This window comes from Typopeltis vanoorti, chromosome 3 (assembly GCF_054136105.1).
Source record: "Typopeltis vanoorti isolate ZY-2024b chromosome 3, IOZ_Tvanoo_1.0, whole genome shotgun sequence".
NCBI lineage: Eukaryota > Metazoa > Arthropoda > Arachnida > Uropygi > Thelyphonidae > Typopeltis > Typopeltis vanoorti.
The window spans coordinates 130827146-130848672 of record NC_143551.1 but is presented as its reverse complement, the minus strand read 5'-3'; the positions used below and the strand labels follow the sequence as shown (position 1 = coordinate 130848672).

The 21527-nt window shown below is 35.0% G+C and overlaps 1 protein-coding gene across 1 annotated transcript in view; it reads right to left on the bottom strand.

Annotated features, from left to right (window-relative positions):
* The window catches only part of unc-13 (protein unc13 homolog), a 1156644-nt gene that overhangs the window by 890029 nt on the left and 245088 nt on the right, over positions 1–21527 (bottom strand). Inside the window, exon 9 of the mRNA XM_090416011.1 lies at positions 19022–19835. Coding sequence (XP_090272137.1) covers positions 19022–19835 — 814 coding nt within the window. The remainder of the gene's footprint in view (positions 1–19021; positions 19836–21527) is intronic.

Below are 21527 nucleotides of genomic sequence, written 5' to 3'. Positions count from 1 at the left end.
CATAGACTTTGGAAACAAAAGTCAACATTATTAAGGATTTTGAAGGCGGAATGAAAATTTGTGAGCTAGCAAAGAAGTTCGGTCTACACGAATCCACAATAAGAACAATCATAGTTTGCAGATTTTGGAGGCCATAGATTCTAACGGGGGGGAACGAATTGTAGCCACAAGGCAAGGAATAAAAAAATCATTGGCTTGCTATGAAGACATTTTGTGTGACAAGAAAAAGACATTATGCCGTCAGACGAATCTATTAGATTTTCTGAAACGATCGACATAGAAATAACTTTCTTTTTTTTTATGTACGAAAAACTACAATTATGATTATATTTCTTTAAAAAAATATAGGTGTTTTTGTAAACCTTTGGTCCCGATTAACTAATATTTTGTATATGTTTGTATATATAAATTACATGCAAAATTATACCCCGAGTTATTACGCGAATTCGACTTACATGCATTTTGTAGATCCCGCCTACCACGTAACTTCGGGGTATGATTGTATATATATATAAAATAAGCTAATGCGTTTTATTCCGCTATAGGGATAGCGATGTAAGCGAGGCCTTTAACCCTATTTGCTTTTTTGGAGACTGAGACTAACCCTAACAGGATATAATGTAGGTTCTATGGTCGATTTTACGTTTACGGGACGAAAACTCGAGTTTCCGGGAGAAAAAAACCGGCTTGCCCATACCAGAGATCGACTAACTCGGGAACAGGTCGAAGATAGGCTTAGAAAAAGTCCTTCCAGTTGGCGACTAGACTTGAATTTAAGTTTACCTTCAGGTGGTCTATCGCAGAGAATGCAAGTACCACTTCCACTAAACTACACAGGTCTGCATTATATATTGAAACGTCCAATAATTACAAAAATGAAATACGAGTAAAACAAACTCAGATAAATGTAAAATAATAATAATAATGAAAAATCAGTGATTTACAATAGATAAAAAAACGATATGAACACTGATCCTTTCTTTCATGCTTACGCGGTGATCAGAATACATTATGGAAAATTATGGAGACAACTACCGTGTTGGAGCAGTTTTGAAATTTGGGAAGCAGAGATGAGATGTCAAGTACACAATCGGTGGAAATATCTTGGAGATGAGAGATCTGGGAGTGATTGTAGACAAGGACCTAAAATTTCGGGAACATGTTACTAAAATTGTGATAACAACACAGCGGATAATGGGAATGATGCGGAGGACACTGACTTGTAGAAGTAAGGATGTTATGGTTCCTTTGTATATGGCTTTGATCAGGCCACGTATGGATTACTGTGCACAGATCTGATCACCTGGTGTTCAAAAAATGAAAATGCGTTGGAAAAAGTTCATAATTTAAAATTCTGAATATTTTAACGTATTGTTTATGTTAGTATGTTTATTAGTTTTGTTTCATAACACGGATTGTCGGCACTTGCGATGTGCTGTTGTGTCCTAAAAGGGCTAAGAAATGTTTAATGTAAATTATTCAGGTCACAACTTTAATACAACTTAGGCAGAGAATATGGAACGTTGGCAATAGGATAAGTGTAAGCTGTTTACAAGTGCAAAACAATTAAAATTTAGGAATTACATACATTTGTATAATATGCTTTTATATGTAATCTGTATTAAGTGTGGACCAGATACAGAGATCCATGTAAGCTGGCAAATCCACTTGGAAAAAACCAGTCTCTGGTACTAAATTAGCAAGGCCTATGAGTCAGGGTTCAAGGGTCACTCTTGCCATCCTGCATTATGCAAAAGAAGGGAGGGAGAGAAGTACCAGAAAGGGAAACCAAAGCGTCTTCCAGGAAAGGAAAGCAGGCACACGTGCGACTAAAATAGAGGGAGCTAAGGAGATTGACATTAGCACACATGACCGCGTTGGCAGGCATCACGAAGATCGAGAATTGCCGAGAGGAAAAAATTAAACAAAAAGGCCTGGCAAAGAGGATTCCAGATCTTTTTTCCTGAATTCCTGGTTCCTGATCTCTTGGAAAGTGGTCGAGCTCGTCGTCGAGGAAGTTCCTGGCCAGTCGTGGAAGCCATTTGGTTCGTCTGTCATAGCGTTCGTAATGGGCCAAGCTATGTCTGTGCTCTAGGATAGCCGTGCGTTGTCGTGTGACGGAAGAACCAAATTGATGACGTCCTTTTAAGGCGACGTTACCGTGCCACCTCCCAGTTTTCCCACTGAAATTCTACTCGCACAGATCAACGAAAGATATCCTCTTAAAAGACTATACTGAAGGCCTCGATGATCAGACAGGGCAGGAAGAAAATTAAGAATTTAAGGACAGAGATGGTAATGTAGATCTTTGAATTGCTATTTCCAGTTATAGAAGAAAGTGAATTCCCTGTGAGAACATTGTATTGGACTAAACTTTAAGGGACTGTAAGAATAGTCTATATTTCGGCATAGGCCCGAGATAGTGTTAAGATTTGTTTGCCCACAAGGCCGAGTAGATATCTGATCACGCTAAATTTAATGTATAAAGTGTGTTATTGTGTTAACTCATGGCCACGTGTATCAGAATGGCATGATGATTACCTATGAATTTATACTAAATTAATTGTATTAGTGGTTATTGCAATTTAACATGTGTGATTAGTATAAATTAATTAGAGCCTTTGATCTAACTTGAGTGCATTCATAATAACCTGTTTGAATTGTATAATTGTGTATCTCTTTAAGGCTCATTAAATTGTTTCATTCAAGTAATTGCCTGATCTGCTTATGTTATATGAATTCAAAACTACCGCTTATAAAAATATCAACGAACTAAGTGGGATAAACCCATGAGTACAATTATATTAACCAAGCAACAACTGTGAGAAAGAAATAAGCAAGCAGAGGGATAAGATTAATCTTGATCTAATTATCATGTATCACTCTGAAGGGGTCACCCTGAGCAAGAATCCTTTCTATCCTAGGTATTAGCTGGCGCAGTGAAGAAATAAATATGTTAATACTTATCGGGTGAACTCCATCAGATTGTTGTGTGATAAGATGATGTCTAAAAAAATAAAGAGGCCAATAAGACTGCAAAGATCTTGAGATAAAAATTATTTGATAGGAGACAAGCGATTTACTTGCATATGTGAGAGAGCTAAGATAACAGTAGCATTATAATAAACAAGTAACAAAGGCACAAGGTAAAGCAAAAGGAGAAAGAACGTTGAACAAGGGGCATAGTCAAAGGGGTGCAATACAAAGTTAAATATTATAACAAATAATGGCATGGCCAGTAAGATTTTGATAGAAGAGAGAAGGGATATATAAGTAAGATAAGGTACCGTGGTAAGCCAACAAAAAATTTCAGAAAGTGCAAAGGAAAGTAACCATGACAGTACCGTTATGGAAATTGTTTTGTCAAAAGTGATATGTAAAGCAGTTAAAATGTTTATGTACTTACCGGATTTGAATAGTTGTATTACTTTAAAAAATTTTATAGTAGTTTAAAATATTAAGTTTTGTGTTTTATGAACATTCTCTTGTTGCTAACGGAAACAACCGTGTCAGCCATCATACAGTACAGTATTTAGTTTCTCGCTTGCCATTTTCAAGGAGTGCGCATGCTCGCCAAGAAGTTCGATGTGTGATTGACAGCTGACAAGGAAAGTGTTCGGTATCTGAGTAACAGAAATAAAGATGATAGCGTTCGGAGAGAAAATTAGAACACAGGTCGGCAGATATTTAGGCTCGGAGGAACTTAAGTTTTTTTGTGACAGTCAGAGGAAAATTAATAGTATATTTCGAAAAAGGAATCGTGGAACTATTAAGTTTAAAGTGGAATAAGTATTGATAAATAAAAGGGAAATATTGCTATAGGTGTTTTAAAAGGAATATTGGAAGAAACGCTAATTGAAAGATTTATAGTAGGTTCCGAAAAGGGAATCGTAGAACTGTAAATTTCTTTAAAGTGGAAGAGTTAAGACTGTCATTAAGCATTATGAATAAAATAAGAAATTGCTATTCACGTTCTAAAGGGATGTTAGAGAAAACTCTGATTAGGAAGTTTCATCTCTCTTAAGGACGCCAGATCTGACTATTATTTCTACTGGAAAGGAGACAGAATTGAGTCAGGAAGAATTAAATGTGTGCTACATGAGTGAGGAAAAAGGATCCTGTGAAAATGAAGAATAAAGTCATATATCTTCGGAAAAGGGCCTTGACAAAGAAAGAAACTGGCTATGAACATTTTGTCATTGTGAAAACAAAGTGTTTAGTCTAGTCTTAAGTGTAAGTTTATTTTTAAAAGGCCTTGGATCCAATCAATTTGTAGTTAGTTATGTAATATTTGTTTGAAGTGTATATATATATTGTTTTTTGTTATGCTAAAGGTGTTTATTTTGTATTTTGGTCTTGAGTTAGTGATTTATTTGGATTCTGAAAGAAATAGTAAAAAAGGTCATTGCACCAATCGGAATGAACCCTTGTGCAAATAAATAAATATACAGGTACACTCGGAAATAAATTAAAAGTAATTGTTGAAAAGAGATCATCTCTATGGTAGGATTAATATTATGATAATATCTATGAATATCTTCTATATAAAAATCCACTAATTATTAACAGTTCCTTTGTATAAGGCTTTGATCAGGCCACATATGGATTACTGCGCACAGATCTGATCACCTGGTTTTCAAAAAGATGAAAATGCGTTGGAAAAAGTTCAGAAGCGATTGACTAAGGTGGTTTCTGGTCTCTGGAATGAAGACAGAGTGGAGTATGAAGACAGATTGACAAAATGCAATTTGCAGAAATTGGTGGATAGAAGGAGGAGGGATATGATCGAGACATATAAGCTGTTAAGAGGTTATTACCAGATTAATGTCGGGGAGGTTATACACAGAATGCATGAAGATAGCAGGAGAACAAGAGGTCATCCCTGGAAGCAGTATAAGGAGGGTGTGAGCAAGGAGCAGGTATTTTGCATGGAGAGTGGTTGGAATGCATTGCCCGAGAGTGTGGTGAGCGCAGAGACAATGAATATATTTAAGGTGTGGTATGATAAACTGCGTGTATAACAGTGGACCTCCCACGATGAGTTTTTGACTCCGTGGAGATTTTTAATCAAATCAATCAATCAAATAATGCCTTTTATTCCCTAATAGGGAGTAGGCGAGGACTTTATACCCTATCTAGCTTTTGGAGACTGAGTGGGTAGTTCAATCTCCACCGGTAGCCAATTAGAGTTAGCTGGCCCATGTCTATCACTAATTATAGCAGCCACCGATGAAGAGGCTGGCAAACAAGTGCTGCCATCTCTTGGTACCTAACCCTAACAAGATATGTCACTGTCTGAAATAATGTGGATACTACGGTCAATTTTCTTGAGTTTACGGGACGAAAAACCTGAGTTCCCGGGAGGAAAAACCCGCTTGCCCGTGCCAGAGATCGACTAACCCAGGAACTGGTCGAAGATAGGCTTAGAAAAAGTTCCTCCAGTCAGCGACTAGACTAGAACCTAGGTCTAACTTCAAGCGGCCAAGCACAGAGGAGGCAAGCACCACATCCATTAAGTAATAAACCAAAATTGAACACTCGACGTTTTGACCTTCATATCAAGGTCATCATCTGGAGCACACACACACATATATATACAGAGAAACAAGCTGCACTACAATCTACATGGTTTGCTAAAGTTACTGACCAACCGTTACAACAATTATTGGACTGACCTCTGGTGAGAGAAAAAAAAAAATTTGACTACATCAAAGCATGAGTCCTATTATTATTATTATATGTTGGGTTACAAAATTAAATTGGGCTGGAGAGCAACTTGTTTATATATATATATAGCTACTTTATATATATAAAAAGATAAGGTGAAATTTGAAACGTTTTTATGTTTCTGGAACCTGGGGGGGGGTGGCCAAGTATATATATATATATATATATATATATATATAAAATAAAAATAAAAAACTGTGATTATACATATAAATTTCAACCAATTGCTATAGAATAGTTTCCAATAAAAGCTGAAAATTGCTTGAATGTGCCAATGGGAGGAGAGGATCCTTAGAGAAGTTGAATATGTTTTTTTTAAACCACTTATAAAATTAAAAAACATATTCAACTCCTTTAAGGATCCTCTTCTCCTATTGGCACATCCTGGAGTTTATTGCATCTGCTGCACCAGTAACTTACCTTATATTGGTGAAACTGGATGTACAATATCCCTATACGTAAAAAAAAATACAAAAGACACATTAAATGTAACAATTTTGGTGAAGCAGGTCTCTCAGATCATGCTGTCAACACCTTACACCAAATTGATTGGAAAAGTTCCTGCTCTTTACATCATACAAAAACCTGGTATGAGAAAATTTAAAGAAGCCTGTGAAATTCTGAATAATCACCCTAATCTCAACAATAATGGTGGCATAAAAATTCCAAGAATTTGGATGGCACATATTCAGCCTACTTAGTATCTAGCATACTTTAGTACTTGAAGCAATTTTCAGCTTTTATTGGAAACTATTCCATACCAATTGGTTGAAATTTATATGTATAATCACAGTTTTTTTTTTTATTTTATATATATATATATATATATATATATATATATATATATATATAAACATGTTGCTCTCCAGCCCAATTTAATTTTGTAACCCAACAACAGATAATAATAATAATAATAGGACTCTAGCTTTGATATAGTAAAGGTGTTTTTTTCTCACCACAAGTCAGACCAATAATTGTTGTAATGGTTGGTCAGTAACTTTAGCAAACCATGTAGATTGTAGTGCAGCTTGTTTCTCTGTATATATGTGTATGCTCCAGATGGTGACCTTGATATGAAAGTTGTAATGTCAAGTGTTCATTTTGGTTTATATTAAACTAAAGTTTTGCTCTAACACGGTAGTTGTCTCCATAATTTTCCATAATGTATATGAACACTGATAACTGGGCTTAAAATGGTGCCAAAAATTACCCTACTTTTAATAGTAATTTTGAATTGAACTGGAAAAAAAAATGGAACACATTGCATTTGATTTGATTAACATCAATTAATGACTTTTTGGTTGCAAAGTCTTAATGAAAAAGTCTGAAATTGAAGGTGGGTACTTTGTGCACTAACTTCATCTATCGGTCAGTTTCTTCCATTTTAATGTTGACTGAGGGGGGAACATCAGAACATATTGTAAAAAGTTAAGCTTCTGAACAGTTTTGTCTATTTTATTCTGTCAGAAAAATCTCCACCTTTCACTCTTCACCAAAAGGCAAGCTTCTTCCACTTATTCCAGATATCTAAGATTTCTTGCTCTTGTGGCCTGTCTTATTGTGGACGAATAGGAATCAAGAATCTGAACAATTTAACTTGGTAAAATCCTACCTAAGAGGCAGATTTTTTATCTGATATCTTTATAAGGAGATCTGTGAAATGTTACTTCATTGTCCAAATTTATACAGATTAACATTTATCTCATTCATGGGGGATAGTGCTTTTTTACAATCTGCTAACCCTCATAATTTGTTTATTTAATTAAATATCTGTGTGTTCCTGTCCTATTCTGTTTGTGACACCACCTCAGAATAGTTCTGCTCACACGATCTGGAATGCTGCGAGTTCCTGTATAAAAACTTGAAGTTCAAGGTTTGAAGATAACTAGTGAACGTTATCGACTTGTAACGCTGCAAAAAGAAGTAAAACGCATATATTTCCTTAAATCATATATTGTGTGGCAACTATATGTAGCAGCAGAATAGTGATCATGATGTCTTTGATGGGGAAGCTAAATTTGCATGGTTTCGTCTAGTATAAAATTTGTGAGATGTACTCGTTGCAAAGTTGAAAGATTTGTGGATAGAGAGCAAAACTAGTGAGTATAGTGAGAGTGAGTGTACAATAAATGTTTTGAGAATGAATGTGGAGAGCACAAATTACATGATAGTAGAGTTCACAGTATTGACAGCAGACTGAAAATGTATATATCAAATATAATATGGAAAGCGCAGTGGCGGACATTCAGGGGAACATTGAAGACCTAAATAAATAAATAATGTGCTTGAACGTAGTCCTTTACAGAACAAAGCACGAGATTGAAAAGCTGCAGAAACAGCAAGAGATCAGTCAAAACTGATAACATAGAAAAGCAAGAGGTCCAAAGCCAAAAAGAAAATTATAAGAATTAATGAGAGAAAGAGCATAAAGCAGATAATTTTTTTATGGTGATTCTAGGATAAGCGGAATACTACTTCACAAAAGCACTACAAAAACTTGTTTCCCTGGTGTAAAAATTAATTATATCAGTTATGCTATTAGAATGCAAAAAGAGAAGGTGAAGGAATTGACCTGAGAAGTGAAAAGTATTGTATGAGAGAAGATGTGAAAGAGTTATTGGAAGAAGAGAAAAAAAAAAAAAAGAGCAAGAAGGCAAAGTTTATGAGTCTATGCCATGCTATGATAGAGGTGAAATGAAAAAGAGGGCAAAGATAGCTAATAAATCAATACATAGGTTGTACAGAAGGAATGATATCGAGTTTGTGGACCTATGGACAGAAGGATTTGTATAATGCTGATGGATTGCACTTAAATGGATTTAGAGTAAGGTGTAGCTTTGCTCACTGAGAGTATGGAAGTGATAAAGTCAAGGAAACTAAAGAAATTAGGGCAGATGTAGATGAATGTGTGAAGGCACTCATGAAACAAACAAGTGTGTGAATAAACAAAAAATGTGGAATATAGTCCCTCAGACCACAATATCGATTGGGATAGTCTAATCAGGATGAAAAGCTAGTTGGGGCCTAAGAGGATGCTACAGTTTCGATATACTAATGCCAGAAGCATCAGGAACAAGAGGGAGGAGTTTGGGGTATTGATTAGTGCAACCCTGACAAATGTTATAGTCATTAGTGATACTTGGCCAACAGCAGATCATAATCTGAAAATATTGATGTATTCAGTATTTTCAGAGAGGACAGAGTAGACAGGACAAGGGATAGGGTACTGCTATAAAGTTCTTTTGAGACACAACAATCTCAACATGTTGTGAGATTGAGGCCAATATGATAATATATAAAATTGGTTGCTGCTATAGGCCAAAGAATGCCAGGGATGATATGGAAGACATGCATAAACAAATGAGTACATAAATGCAAGACAAGTAATTATTATGGGGGGATTTCAAATTCAGAGACAGATTGGAAGGAGAAGAAATTTCATTTCCTGCCTGCACATTGGTGCAGGCAGGAAATGAAATTTATAAACTTACTGAGAGATAATTACTTGAAGTAAAGTGTCACAGAGGGGACTTGGGGTATGAGAATGTTGGATCTTGTTACAGGAACAGAAGTACGATCCATAAGGTGGCTACACTGCATCCAAAAAAAGGTCAGCCAAGCCATTCAGGTTTGGCTGACCATGTTTTGGACACCACCCACAGAGTATCATGGAAGAAAACCACCATGCTCCACCACAGCAAATTCAAGAGAGAGAGACTTTTCGAAGCAGCAGCTCTCAGAAACCAACCAAATCTTAATAAATACAGTTGCATTAAGCTTCCGAAGATTTGGGAAACACTCATCACCAGAGGTCCCACCTTACATTCCAGGCCACCTACTACCGCCCTTAGAGGGCGCTCCACCTAGATAGGACTTTAGTGTCACCCACGTGGTTGGGCTTAGTATTGTAAGATTTGTGTGTGCATGTTACATTAGTTGTTTTTGTAATCCCCGTATATGTCCTAGTGACTAGGACGAAATATAGGAAGTATTAAATTCTATTTGGAGTGCTTAAGGGTCAAAGTTGTATAACTGAGAGGAGACCTCCACATAGCCTTTAAAGGAATGCGGAGAACCGACCAGGGCTTCTGACCTAATGTCCAATCCTCACCTTCTCGTGGTGCACCCTGTTGGGTATCTACTTTGATACTGAACGAACGAGGATGGGCTGGCAATTTGGGATTTAGCCGACCAAATTGTATTCTTATTGGTTAAACCAAAATAAAAAATGATGGTACAATATGACAAAATTTCATGCCGGCTGGGGCGTCGCCCGGTTAAACAAGGCCCCCGTTGTTTTCGCCAGGGAACCAGGGCGAACAGCGAAAAGTCAGCTACTGGAACAAATCTGAAAACAAACCCCAACTCAACATCACCAGAGTTAAAGATTGGTACTATCAACGTAAGAAGCCTGAATGGCAAAGAAATGGAGCTAGCTGAGGAATTAGATAAGTACCAGATCGACATAATAGGGGCTACTGAAACAAAAAAGACCAAAACTGGTGAGATCTTTCTGAGCAATAAATACAAAATGTTATATTCAGGCAATAACAATCAAGGAAAAGAAGGAGTAGCCATAGTATTCAACACAAAATACAAGGCTAATCTTCTTGAATGGCAGTCAGTCTCAAGTAGAGTAATGTGGGCAAATATGAGAATGGGGAACTGGACAATGAGACTTATTTGTGCCTATGGTCCCACAGAAGGTTCTACTAAGGTAGAAGTGGAGGAATTTTTTGAGGCTTTAGAAAAAGCAACTGACACAATGAAAAAGGAAAAGTTGGTCCTTGTAGGGGATCTAAATAGCAGAGTAGGAAATGATTGTGAGACATACAAAAATATTTTGGGAAAATTTGGAGAAAAGAGCAAAGCTAATAATAATGGCAAATATCTGTTGGATTTCTGCTCAGGACATGGACTGGTTATTACTAACACCATGTTCCAACATAAAAATGTGCACAAATTCACATGGAGAGAAGAGGCTAGGAATAAGAAAAGTCTCATTGACTATGTTATTGTTGATGGTGATGTTTTCTTCCTGGTGCAGGACACCAGAGTGTACAGAGGATTTGAAATTGGAAGTTATCACTATTTAGTCTTGAGCAGGATAAAATTGAATTTCATATTGAAAAGAATAACATGTAAGAAAGTTTTAAAGCGAATAAAAGTTGAGCAGCTCTCAAATGTAAACTGTAGACTAAAATACAGAAATATTATTGAAAAGAAAATGAAAGAGTTTGAGAACAGGAATCAAACCTTGGAGATTCAGTGGCAAACTCTGAAGGAAACATTGATTGATTCTGCCAGAGAGGCATGTGGTGAGGTTGTGTGCAAAGATAAAAAAATCAGAACTCCCTGGTGGACACAGGAAGTTAAAGAGGCAGTGAAGGAAAAGAAGAAAGCATATCAAAAGTTCCTGGCAAATAAGTCAGCTTTTACTCTTACAGAATACAGAGACAAATGTAAGAAAGCTAAACAGTGTGTAAAACTAGCTAAACAAAAGTCATGGGAGGACTTTGGCAAGAATATAGAAAATAAATATCAAGAAGGTGGCAAAATATTCTGGAGGTTGTTGAAGAAGCTTAGGAATGGAGGAAAGAGTGCTGTAAAAGGAATTAGAGATGATAAACGTGAAATGAAAACAGGAGAAAAAGATATCCTTGAAGTATGGAGTAATTACTTTGAAAAACTGCTAAATGAAACAAGCAGTGATGACAGCACAGTGATAAAAAACACTGACCAGGCATGCAGTCAGGAATACATATCCATAATTGAAGTAGAAAAAGCCATCAAAGGCTTGAAATGTGGAAAGGCAGCAGGAGTAGATGATATTCGACCAGAAATGCTGAAGTATGGTGGTATAAGAGTCTTACAGTGGCTGCACTGCATAGTTCAGAAAGCCTGGACAGAGGGACGAATTCCCGATGATTGGAGTAGAGCTCTCGTAGTACCCATATATAAAAAGGGAAATAAAACTGAATGTGAGAATTACAGAGGTATTTCCCTACTGAGTGTTCCTGGCAAGATCTATGCAAGTATACTTGAGAAACGGTTGAGAAGAATTGTGGAAGAAAAGCTTGGTGAAGAACAAGCTGGATTCAGGCCAAATAGAGGCTGTCAGGATCAGATCTTCACTTTACGACAAATAGTCGAGAAAGCATGGGAATATAACAAAGATCTGTATTTAAGTTTTGTCGATTTGGAAAAGGCATATGACAAGGTGCCAAGAGAGAAGCTATTCAATACGCTGCAGTTATATGGTGTCAATGGGGCATTATATCAAGCAATACTTAGTCTTTATTTGAGTTGTGAGTCAGTAGTTAGAATTGAAGGAAGTACAGGAAGATGGTTTAATGTTAAATCTGGTGTGAGACAAGGATGTACGTTATCCCCTCTGTTATTCATTATCTATATGGATCACATTATGAAAGAATGAGGTATTAAACCTGATATGAAAATTGGAGATGTTAATGTCAGCTCTTTGCTTTATGCGGATGATGTTATACTTGTAAATAAATCCACTACAAGTCTGCAAGATTCTCTGACTAAATTGAATAGCTGTTGTAATAATAGATATGGTATGAAGGTCAGCAATAAAAAGACAAAGACAATGAAAATAGGCAGAATCATTGAAAATGTCAACTGTGTTGTGAATGGAGAACCTGTGGAACAAGTAAAACATTTCAGCTACTTAGGCACAATTTTTACTGAAGATGGTAAACTAAATATAGAAATAGACAACAGAATCAGAAAAGCTGGTATCGTGGGAAGTCAATTGAATAAATTCATATGGAATAAGAAAGAAATTAGTCGGAACACTAAATTAGCTGTATACAAGACTGTGTTCAAACCAATTTTAACTTATGGATCTGAGAGCTGGGTCAGAAGTAAAACACTTGACCAAAGACTAGAGACCGCAGATATGAGAGTCCTGAGAAAGATTAGAGGCGTGAACAGATGGCATCAATGGCAATATCATATTAAAAATGAGGATATTAGGAAAGAACTTGACATTGTCAGCATCCAGGAATGCATTAGCAGAGCTAATCTCAGATGGTATGGTCACTTAAATAGAATGGGAGAGGAAAGATTAGCAAAACAAGTGTTCTCTGCCAGGTTGGCAGGAAAACGACCCAGAGGAAGACCAAGATATAGGTGGATTGATACGGTACAAAGTGCCTTAGACGATAGAAATATAAGATCCGATAATGTTGGAGTCTTGACAAGTAACAGACTGATTTGGAGGAAAATTGTAGATAGGAAGTTAGTAATGATGTAATCTTTTCATGTAGTACTGTCATATCCTGTACACCCCTTGAGGGTACATGGCAGGAATTTGATGATGATGATGATAAATTCTATTTGAATTCTTTTTGAGTGTTGTAAAAAATCCATTAAGCCTCCAACGTGATATAGGAAGTGCTGGGTGACTTGTGAATTATTGTCTCAGGAACTTTAGTAGCAAAAGAATTAGTACCAACATACAGACATGAGTGGTGTGTTTTAGGGTGAGAAAAATGGCTCAAAGGCATCAAGAGATTTGTTTGATGGATGTCCTTGACCGTGCGAATGAATGAAAGGAGAACTGCTTTCAACTTAATTGGTTCTAGGAGAACTATTTAAGTTGAAAGTGTAGAAAGAGGGTAAAGAGTAGAAGAGAAAATCATGACAAGGAGAAAGCAAGAGAGAAAGGAAGGCAAGAGAATGGATTAGAATGACAGGAAATTAGAGGAAATTGAGAAACTATAGCTGCAAGAGAGAGAGAATGCATGTGTGAAAGTAGAAACAGTTAGCGATTACCAGTGAGAGAATAATGAATTAAGCTGCGAGGGGCGATGTAGAGAGAAGTGATGATTTAGGATGTATAGATTAGAGGAGTGCTTGCCTGGAGGAATGATAGAGACTGTGGTTATGGCAACAGAATAATAATGTTGGTGAGATGATAGTGAATATCTGAGAGAAAGACTGTAAATCAGGTAATGAGAGATGCGAGACTATTATCTAAAAATCAAGACGTAAGTAGAATTCATTATAAGTAATAGAACCATGTTTATTTAAATCTTTTTATTTGAAGAATTTTCAGCTATGTTTCATAGCCATTTTCAATACAATTGCAGGAAAACAATCGCAAAAAAGAGAACATCAATTCAATTGAAAGTATGTGGTATTATATGCACTATCAGCAGTAGTAGAATAGCGCCATCTTCATTAATATATATTCAAAAATAATTATAATAAAATAAATTAGTTAATAAATATTTTTAAATATAAACAATTAATTAAAATTTACGGAACACATGAATATTAAGTATTAGTCACTATAACTTCTCAAAATTGAGAAAGTTTTAGGCAATAATTTTTGTTAAGGTTTCGATTGTAAATATGTGTTTCACAGCTTTCTTTCTATAGCCTTTCCAGAAAAAAATAACTGTTATATAAACACTTTCATTTTGTTCCATTGAATCCTGGTGAACCTAATAACCAAACTAAACAATATGACTCAAGAATACAGCATGATCATAAATACGGACAAAACAAAAATCTTGGTAATTGGAAAAAATGAAGAAAGAATAAACTTCTCCTTGATCAAAAATTGAACAAAACAATTATTTAGGAAGAGTAATAACAGAACACTTAGATACCATGACCACTACTAAACATAGAATATCGACTGCATGGTCATCATTTAATAAGTTAGGTAAAATCTAGAAAAATAAAATCTCCAAACCCCTAAAAATAAAATTATATAATGCAATTATAATACCTACTGCTATATGCATCAGAAACTTGGACACTCAAGAAGACAGAGATATGAAAACTGGAGCCTTTCAAAATGAAATGTCTCAGAAAAATAAATAAAACAAAATGGACAGAAAAGAAAACAAATGAACTGTAAGACAAGACCTAAACTATACACTCATTAATAGAAAAGATGAAAAGAAGACAACTTCAATGGTATGGACATGTCGAGAAAATGACACTAAGAGAAAAAGACTACCCAACCTCACTCTGTATGCTAATTAGAAGAAAGATTACATCAATAAAGGTTAACTCTGGATTACAAATCTATAGACAGCTCACCAGTTACGCAAGAAACTGAGAATCCTGGAGGTTGTTGTGGAAACACAGAAGAGGACAGTAAGTAAGTAAGTACTAAGTAACAGTCACTTCCAATTTCAAATCCTCTGTACACTCTTGTATCCTAAAACAAGCATATATTACTATTAACAATGACATAGTCAATGAGGTTTTTCTTATTTCTTGTCTTCTCTCCATGTGAACTTGTGCACATCTTTATGTTGAAACATGGTGTTAGTAATGACTAGTCTATGTCCTGAGCAAAAGTCCAGTAAATACATGTTATTGTTAGCTTTGCCCTTTCTCCAAATTTTCCTATATGCTTGGTGGGATTCATTTCCTACTTTGCCATTAAGATCTCCGACAAGGACCACTTTTTCCATTTTCTTTATATCAGTTTCCTGTTCTAATGACTCAAAAAATTCCTCTGCTTCTTCCTTGGAAGAAGCTTCTGTGACACCACAGGCACAAATAAGTTTCATTGTCCATGTCCCCATTTTGAAGTTTGCCCACATGACTCTACATGAAACAGCCTTCAATTCTCGTAGAAAGGCTTATATGTTGGTTGCACACGATTACTAAATAACTTAAGGAATTCAAAACGTATTTCGGTAATGTCACGTTGCCATCTTCATGGGAACACAAGATTAAGATTTGCTGTTTTTAGTGCCTGCGTGCACATGTCTTAATCTTATGTTCCCATGAAGATGGCAACGTGACGTTGCCAAAATATAGGAAGTATATATATTAAAGTTTATTTTAATTTATATTCCAGTATACATTGTGAATTCCTTAAGTTATTTAGTATTCATATCAAGAAGTTTATCTTCATGTTTGCTGTTGAATGCCATCACTACTCCTTCCTTTCTTTGATCATTATTGCTTGAAAATAACATCCTATACTTATTATTTATTTTGTCTTTTTTTGTCTTCTTTGTCTCAGTAATGACAATTATGTCCATGTGGTACTTCTCCAATTCTTCTGCAAGTTCAATTTCTTTTCTATTAATACTCCTTATATTGATTGTTCCCATCTTCAGTTCTTTTGATGTTGGATTTTTCTCCTTTTTCTAGATGTTGAGCTGGAGCTTGTTCCAGTATGACTTTTGACTGTTCACCCTGGTTCCCTGATGAAAACAGTGGAGAACTTGTTTAATCGGGCCACACCCCAGCCAGTATGAAATCTCATCACATACAATTCATGTGCATTTGTGGTTTAAGCCAATAGAAAGTACAATTTGGTCAGCTAAGTCCCAAATTGCCAGCCATCTTCATTCGTTCAGTACCCAGTGGATACCCACTAAAAGGGTGCACCATGTGAAGGTGAGGATTGGACATTAGGTCAGAAGCCCTAGTCGGTTCTCCATATTCTCATCAGGGTTGATCCTTAAGCAACCCTGATGAGAATTTCACTGTAATTCAAATAGTTTAGAATTCATGTGAACAAAGATTTGCATTATGGTGTAAATGGAACATAATATCACATATCACATTATATACATAGTCTATATTTAAGAGGTGAGTCAGCAATTAGAATTGAAGGAAGGACAGGAGATGGTTTGATGTTAATTAGGCAATGAGATAAGGGTGCATATTATCTCTGCTGTTATTCACAATCTATATAGATCACATTATAAAGAAAAGTGGCATCAAACCTGATATCAAAATTGGAGTGAACTCTTCACTTTATGTAGATGATGTTATATTCCTAAATGAATGCAGTATTAGTCTGTGGGAGTCTAACTAAATTAAATAATAACTATTGTGAGAAATTTGGTGTAAAAATCAGCAATAAAAAAATAAGGAAAACGGTAAGAACATTCAAAACATCAACTGTCCTGAATGGAGAACCTATAGAACAAGTAAAACATTTCAGCTACTTAGGCAGAAACTCTCCCAAATATGGCTAATTATGGAACTAAGCAACAGAATTAGAAAAAGCTGGTATGGCAGGAGATCAGCCTCAATATATTTATGTGGAATAACAGAGAAATTAATCAAAACACTACACTAGCTATATATGTGCCAGCATCTAAACAAATATTATCATATGGATCTGAGAACTGGGTTAGAAATAAAATACTCAAAATAATATACACAGTTATAAAAGCTCTGAGAAAGATTATGGAAGCAACTGATGTATCAATAGCAGAATCATATTAAAAATTAGGATATCAGGAAGGAGCTTGACATTGTTAGCATTCAGCATTGTGTCAGCTGGGCTAATCTAAGGTGACATGTCCACTTAAATAGAATTGGAGAGGAAAGATTGACAACATTGGTATTGGTTGCCAAGGTGGCAGGGAAAAGACCTCAAGATTGACCAAGATCTGGGCAGATTAATATAGCAAGGCTCTAAAAGACCAAAATACAAGATCTGAAAATACTGAAGACATGACAAATGATATTAATTTCAAGGAAAATTGTCAACAGAAAGTTAGCTATAGTATTATGTCACCTCCCCAAGGGACCATATCAGGAATTTGATGATGCTGATAAACGTTATTCACCCCTACTTCACTATTTTTTTTTCTAATGCAAATTCTTTAAATTAATGGCATATTATTAAAAATTCCATGCTTTCAATTCATTTCAGACAAATTATAGAGACTACAACCATGTTAGAAATAATTACTTTAGCCTCCATAATTTGTCTGAAATGAATGCTGATCACTGTGTAACAGGGATAGGATCCATGCTTTCAATAGATTTATTTCTATTTTATCAATAAATTAACATTCTCTAATCAATCTGAGTAATGTGCATGAACAAAATTGTAATTCTATTCATGCACATCATAAAATGCTAAGTAATCTACGAGAAAAGTGTAAACCACAGAATTTCTGAATTGAGAAAAATTCAATTTCTAGTTTACCTATTCTACGAAAAAAAAACAGACTACAGTAGTCACCATTTGTATGTTATTGTATACGCAGATCTTGATATAATTGGATATCGATGTCACTTTTTCCCTCTGACCCCCCTGGTATATTGCACTAAAAATTTTCCAAATCTCAATGGTATAGTTAAACACAAAGATAACATGGTAACAGTAAAATATACAAAAGTCATATGTCTCAAACTTATGATTTTGAAAAATAATAAGAAGCAACAGAATTAAATAAAATGCACTTTTTAAAGTCATTTCAGAAATGTCAAAGTAAATTAAACATATATATATATATATATAGTAATTTGTGTTTATTTTTAAACATCAGTATCAAAATTCTTGAAATATTAATTTTAAAATATTTTATTTAATACTAATTTCATAATGCATTTGTACTGTTCTGCTATGCACTGGAACATTACAAATATATTATGTATATTATATTTTAAGAGAGAGATGTAATACACAAAAAAGACACCAACATTGTTGCATATCATGGTAGGCATTGTAACACAGGTTTCTGCAGGTCCCTATTATACTTGTAATATAAACAGAGCTGATTCTACAGTAATTCCTCAATTATTCAACAGAGAGCAGTATATCAGGTTGATAACTAAAGGGTTGGATAACAGAAGCCACACATACATGGTGTAATATCAAAAATTATTTGACACATACAGCAGAGCATTCTTACTGAGGCTTTGAGTGCATTATGCCAAATGTGAAAAGAATAAGAGACGTTATGGTTTCAACATAAAACAATAAAAATTGTTTTTTTTTTCGGGGGGGGGGGGGGGCAAGAAATGTATGGATGTAATGGTTTTTCTACCAAACAGGCTAGAATGAAAGTCAACCCACGAAGAGAATGATCATGATTGGAGATCCGAATATGATCGCCAGTCGTGATTCTGAGAAACAGCAAAGGATTGTTTTGCAATAGAAATAATGAACTAAACCTATGAGTTTGACATAAATTTCATGCATTCTAGTACACCATTACTTGTATAATATGACATAACTTTGTAATGCAATGGATGAATCAGAAGGTTTATAAAAAAAGAATTACTACAAAATGATTTACATGCATGTGAGTGTGCATGCAAGACTAGAAAAAATTATTGAAAATTGATTCCAATGGATATCTCTTATGTATCTTAAAAAAAAAAAAGATTTTACACCTTATCCTAAAAAGGGTTATACACTATGATAACTAAAGAAATCACAATTTTTAGCATTCTTTTATATCTCCCAATTTTCAGTATTATTCTGAAATGTACAAACAATGACATGTTAGTGAAAAAGGAATAATGGCTTTACAAAAATTACCTCATTTAATTCTGCTACTATCTTATTAAAGGCTGTTATCCAACGTAGTTTTGCTCTTGACATTCCCTGATTTTGTCCTGTATCAATCCCTAACATTTCAGTATTCCTAGGAGGCACATCTTGTTTTTCTTCGGCTACTTCTTCCTCTTCAACCTCTTCTTCTTCTTCTTCATCATCAGGCTTTTCAACAGATTCCTCCGTGCTAATCGTATTAGGTGTAACACTTGGTCTTCTATATTCAACCTCTCCTTCAAACTTTTGCTCCCTCCTTGAAGTTTCTTCATGTTTTGCTTCCCATCTCGGTTCTTCAAATCCAGTTTCTTCTGAAGCCCAACTGCCATTGCCAGTCCTCCTTTCATTTCTGAAACTATCTTTAGATTCACTAGTGTTTTTCCACTGATTTTTATAATATGAGCCAGATTCCACAGATTTTCCTTCATGATCATGTACTTCATTTTTTTCCCAATGCTTATTGGATTGTCCTGAAGTATCCTCTCTGTAATCTGTATAGCTTTCAAAGCTGTCCTGACGATAAACATTAACACTTTCAGAATAATCATAAGAATCATTGTAATGATTATCATACCTATCATCTATTGGTTCATCATCAAATCCTCGTTGTCGTTCTAAACTGCGCCGCCGCCCTGAGTACTGACTCCAGTTTCTTAAATCTTGTTGATACACGTCATCTTTTCTTCCTTGATCCCAATGATGATCATTTCTTTCATCCTCTAATGAATAATTTAGGTCACTTTCATATTCCTGAGTGCTCTGCTGACTAAGATTGGCTGTTGACTGCTTGTAATTTCGTGAGCTAAATGAATAAAGTTTTAGATATCAGCTATGTGTATATTAAAAAAGGTCAGTATAAGAAGAATTTTTATAACAAAAAACTATTATTTTAATGATTAAATTCTCATTAGTACAGCACTACTACTACTAGTTAACTTAATGAATGTTATATTCATATAAACTGGGAAGTACCAGAAATAATTCAGTTGACAGACAGCACTACACTACCATGAGGTAATTTAATATGAGAGGGGTTTGAGTGAGTGAGAGAACTTAACAGAAATGCCAGTAAGAGGTATAATAATAACAAGATTGCTTTGAGGCCTAAGTACCAAGGGCCATCAAGAAAACAAAAATAACTGCCTAGAACAAAAAAATAAAACTGATAATGAATTTTTTAAACACAATTTTCTCCTAGAACAACAACAATAAAAATTACTGTATTACAGATTAAACTAATATCAACAAAATTTTCTTGTGAGAAAACTGAGAGTACATGCTTTTTATGTTAAGGATCTAAGACCTAATTTTAATAATTTCACTTGAAGCTCTAAAGCTATGTGTTAGGATCAATATAGATATTTGTGGTCCAAATAAAAACTTGGTATTGTCATTTTGCCAATGATTCAGCTATAGTTATTAGCATTATATCCTATTTTAATACCTATGTGATGACTCACAAACTCAATTGTAAATATCAAAAAACACAAAATTTTCTCCTATAGTTCTCCTAATGCAACCTATGATTCTGAACTTTTTTTTTTATATTTCCTTTCTTTAAATGTTGATTTCCACCAATTCAACTTTCCTGACAGTGAGGTCATCTTCCTTGGTGATTTTAATGTTCACAATTCCAGTTGGCTTATGTTTTTTGCCAACTGCACAAATAATAAAATTGAGACATCTTTCTCTCCAATGAAGCAACATTCTTACAGCCAATCTCATTCACTTGATGAGAGGCATTATAAAATGCAAAAATAGGGATAGACAATGAATTTTTGCAACTTCTGCACCTCATTTCCATGGTTGGATTATTGTTTTGAGCCTTCTGAGTCAACCCTTTGCACTGAATGTACCACTGAAGTAATTCTTATTTGAACTTTCAATTCAAATTGAAAATTTGAATTGAAAGTAGAATGGGGAAACGTATTCCCCATTCTACTTTCAATTTCCATTCCTTATCTAAGCCTTCGTTCTCCAAGAAGTGTATAAATATTATTAGGAGAAGGAGGTATAGTGGATTCCAGTTATTTGGGCCATGTTGAGAATAGCATAATTTGGCCCCAATTAAGCAGCTGCACCAATTAAATGAAGGTGCACATCAAGAGATTAAAAGGTGTATGCACATAAGATAAAATATAAGTTTTGACAAGTTTTTCATTTTATTGGGTAGAAAAATTAATAACTTGTAGATAAACAATTGGCTTTAATGAAAGTAAAATATTTGCCATAAAAATAATTTCATTAGCAGTTCATGATGATACTGTTGGAATTGATTGTGCATAGCCTTTTTTTCCCCTCCCCAATTGACTACAAATAAAATCAGCACATGCATTTAGTGCAGATATAGTACTTTTTGTCTCACTGCATAAAATGGTCAGAATCCAGTAATAAATTTTCTCATCCTGGGAAGACACTTGTTCAAGCTCGGGATGTCATCCTCATCATTTTTGTGTTCTTCATATATTCTCTGATATTTCCTTCTCAAAATCTT